Below are 3,910 nucleotides of genomic sequence, written 5' to 3'. Positions count from 1 at the left end.
CTGCGCTCGAGCTGAGCGGGGAGAGAGGGCGCCGCCTCCTCGCCGTCCGTTCCTGGCGGACGCTGAAACAATAGTCCCAGAGATCGCCGGTGCGCCCCGCCGATGAGATCTGCGGGCGCAGTCGAGTCCACCGAACCCTAGTCGTCACCAAGGGGTATTAGGGTTTCGAGGAAATTACTGCTAGCGCTTTGCGCCGTTGAATATTTACATGAGCAATTGAGCATTTGGATTATACTGTATACACATTCCCGTCGTAAGCAGCGCCGGAAACTTCCACAAGAGCGTGCGCATGCAGAACTGTGATGATCGGCAGAAATGGCATGCTTCGTCGCGCGAAAAACTCACACGATCGCCACGGTGATGACCGTGTTCGTCTCTGCAGGGCGCTGGCTGTCGACGACGCCGCTGGCGCCCTTCTCGATGACCGGCCGCCGGCATGTGGGACAGGAGCCGTGGGACACCAGCCAGGCGTCCACGCAGCGGACGTGGAAGCCGTGCCTGCACAGCGGCAGCACGCGCACCTTCTCCCCGTCCACGAACTCGCTCAGGCATATGGCGCACACGTCGTCGATGTCCTCCCCGCAGGCGTACACCTCCACGGGGAGGCCCCTGAGGACGCGCCTCTTGATGCCGCTGCCGCTGCAGGCCACCCACGCCGACGCCCGGCCCTCGCCGGCAGCGGCCGCGGCCCCGCGGCACACGCGCCGGAGCGCGCACCGCGCCAGCGAGTTGAGCGCGATGACGAGGAGCAGCCCGAAGAAGACCGCGGCCAGGATGATCACCACGTTGGTCTCGAAAGCCGAGTACGCCCCAGCCGGTGCCGCCGCGCCTCCTTCAACTCCGTGGGCGACGCTCGACGCCGGCGCCTCCGAATCAGGACGTCCCATGATTGATAGATGAAGTTAGAGCAACTCCAATGGGGCGACCAATTTCGTCCGCGGCCGTTCGTTCGGGTTGGTGTGGAAAAAAAACGGCCCAACGCGACGACCCAAATGGACGCGGGTCCGCTTTCGTCCGTCTGCCGACTCGTCGATAAAAAGCCGCGGGAGAGGCGCCAGATCCTGCGCCCGCTGGCTCGACATGTCGGGAAAATTCATATCCCGACGAGGCCTCAGGAGGCGCCACGCCGCCGCGTCGTGCGTGCGGGCCGCCTCCTCTGCAGTGTCGAAGGTGCCGAGGATGAGATGTTTCTCGCGAAACCAGATCTCGGAGGAGAAGGCGCCGGAGCGGCGCTCGCGGACACCGCGAAAATCCGAAGCGCCCAGGCGGCGGATCGACATGGTGGCGCAGAGGCGAGACGAGTGGACGGCGGACAACGAGCGGGGCATCGTATGGAGGGAGCGCCTTCTTATAACGAGCGCCGGCCGCGGCGCGCGCGCGAACCTTTCCCGCGCGCTGGAGCACGAAAACTAGCGCGCGCTAGGCCGCTTTCCCCGCGCGCGCGAACCTTTCCCATGCGCTGGAGCGCCAAAACCAGGGCGACGGCATGGCCGCTGGCATGATCTAAAGCACGCACGGTTATAAAATGGGTCGGCCTGTTGGGCGCACTGGCGATTCAAAACTAAAAAAGAGCGGACGGCGGGCGGCCGACCTAAGCGGATAAAAAAAGACAAAAATGCCGTCCGTTTGGGTCGGCCCGTTGGAGTTGCTCTTACGTAATCTGAGAGATGTCCACCAAGCTCAATCGATCAGAGTTCGCCCGGCCTCTGGTTCAAGCTATTCGAACTGGATTGATGCCTGTGTCCGTCTGTCTGTCTGTCGCTCTCTCCTTTGTACGTGGTGCATATATAGGGGCTGCCGCTGTGCAAGCATACTTTGTTGGATTTTCTTTTTTGTTGCGAATGAGTATGCTTTGTTGGATGATAAGGCATTGGGTAAAGTTCAGGAATCCTATCTATCTGGTAGTGAAAGCTCGCGCCTACGACTGTCAAGTGGCAGTGTGGCACAAGTATAGGTATTACGTGGTGCCCGGCCCCACTCCGTTGTCAAAAGTAGCACAAGTATGGGTATTACGTTGTACCCGTCCCTACTGCCAGTTATAAAAGAGTGAAACATTCCTTTCTCTTTTGTTCACGGGAGAGATAAATAAAAATATTCCATGCACCAAAGACCGAGAGGACTACAATTTCATGATCTAAAAGCATCTACAGTCAGGCGCCCTAAACCTACCTCAAACGTCCGGGCGGACGGCCAGGTCAAATCAACCAAGACGGGCGCCTCGGACAGGCATCAAACGACAGGGCTGACCAGCACCCCTCAAACAGGGCGCCCCCATATTCGTCCCCTCCGTCACCCGAGCTCATCTCCGGCGATTTCCGGCCTTCTCTGGCATGGCAGGCAGTGGATCGGACTCCGACCAGTTCGGATCCGTCGACTCGGGTGTCATCCCGTGCGGGTTGGAGGAGGGAATGGTCGTCCACATTGCACTCCGCTGCTCCCGAGAGGACAGTGCCCGGTCGATGGCGGGATTTGTCCGGTGCGACTCCATAGCATCGGCTCAACAGGCGCTTGGATCCTCTAGGCCTAGATCATCGCGGTCCGACAGCCTTCAAATCTCTCCTTCCCCATCACCAGTCGGACGGAGTATGAGCCCCACCAGGACCGCTGTGCCCACCGTGGGACAGAGAGGACAAGGGTCGCCGAGGGCCGACTCGCTGCCGACATGGCGGCAGCAGAGGCGGCTGATGCGGCGGCGCGGCCGGCTGTAGAGGAGGAAGCTATCTGCGCCCGCATTGTGAAGAAGCGGCAGCGGAGGAACATGCGCGCCCTCGCCTGAGAGCAGAATCATGCAGTTGGTGCCATAGACGGACTAGCACCAAAGAAGGAGAAGGAGGATAGCAACGGTGACAGCTCCGGCGACGAGCAGATCCGGCTTGATATCTACCGCATCTTCGACCGGTACTTTCGCGAGAAGGAATGCAATGGCGCTGGCAAGGGCAACCGGGGATGATCTTGTCCACCATAGCCAACCATGCCAAATTCTGGTAGTCCGATGACAATGTTGTAATGTAGTAGCCGGACGATGTGTAAATGCATCGTTTACTAGTTGAATGAGTTTGTATGGATTTGAGGTACTCTAGTTAAGGTGTCCGGTTATGAGAAGGAAAATTTTAGATTTGACCGGTCAAGACGCGTCTGGCCGCGTCCGCGGGCGCTTGAGGCATCGGATTTGGAGCGTCCAACTGTAGATGCTCTAAATGTAGAACAAAGATTTGCTACATCCAGAAACAAGAACTCAGGTTCCATCGGGCGCTCCTCAGCGATTAGGGATTCTCGGCCGTCCGATCATTTTCCTGATGCGATTCCAGCCGTCGGATCTCGGGCTCGGCTCACGTGAGGCATCGGATATTTATGAGCCATCGGATAAAATTCGAATGACAACAGAATGTAAATACCATGCCCCCACCAGGGCATTTCGGTCATTTCGCGTAGGGGGTATAAAAGGGCGCCGCTCCCGTGGTTAACCCTAGCCTCCTCTCTCCGCTCGTCCTCCCGCGTCCCAGCCCCGGCTCGCCCCGCCTTCTCCCCTCCCTCTCCCTCCCTCAGACCTCGCCGCCCCGCTCACATCGCTGCCGCCCCGCTCACATCGCTGCCGCCGACGCCCCTCAGACCACGCCGCGGTGGACCTCTCTCATCCCTGCCCCGCCCGTCCCGCTCGCCGTGGCCATGGCCGATGACCGCGGCCCCGCCGTCCCACCCCGCCCGCGGCGGCGGCCATGGACGAGCTCGAGCTCGACGGGGGAGCAACGGGGAGAGGAACATGAGGCTAGGGGGAGGAAGAAGATGGCCACCGCCGCCGCCGCCGCTCGCCCAGGCCATCCTCCCGCTGTGAAGGAAGCGGCTAGAGAGGGAGGGCGTCGCCGGGTGTGCACGTGCCTCCTCGGGTTCGCGTCGTGGTTGTCGGAGGCGT

At 60.6% G+C, this 3,910-nt stretch overlaps 1 protein-coding gene across 1 annotated transcript; it reads right to left on the bottom strand.

Annotated features, from left to right (window-relative positions):
• Positions 1-341: 341 nt before the first annotated feature.
• On the bottom strand, positions 342-887 carry LOC123120763 (RING-H2 finger protein ATL74-like). The gene has a single exon (XM_044540754.1). The coding sequence runs from the start codon at positions 885-887 to the stop codon at positions 342-344; it is 546 nt and encodes a 181-aa protein (XP_044396689.1).
• Positions 888-3,910: the final 3,023 nt, after the last annotated feature.

The sequence above is a fragment of the Triticum aestivum genome, chromosome 5D, assembly GCF_018294505.1.
Source record: "Triticum aestivum cultivar Chinese Spring chromosome 5D, IWGSC CS RefSeq v2.1, whole genome shotgun sequence".
NCBI classification, from domain to species: Eukaryota; Viridiplantae; Streptophyta; class Magnoliopsida; order Poales; family Poaceae; genus Triticum; species Triticum aestivum.
Note: the sequence above shows the minus strand (reverse complement) of the source record. Positions and strands in the feature narration are given on the sequence as shown.

Bases quoted from the DNA above. Each gene is read 5' to 3' on its own strand.
- LOC123120763 (XM_044540754.1), bottom strand. From the start codon at position 887: ATGGGACGTCCTGATTCGGAGGCGCCGGCGTCGAGCGTCGCCCACGGA.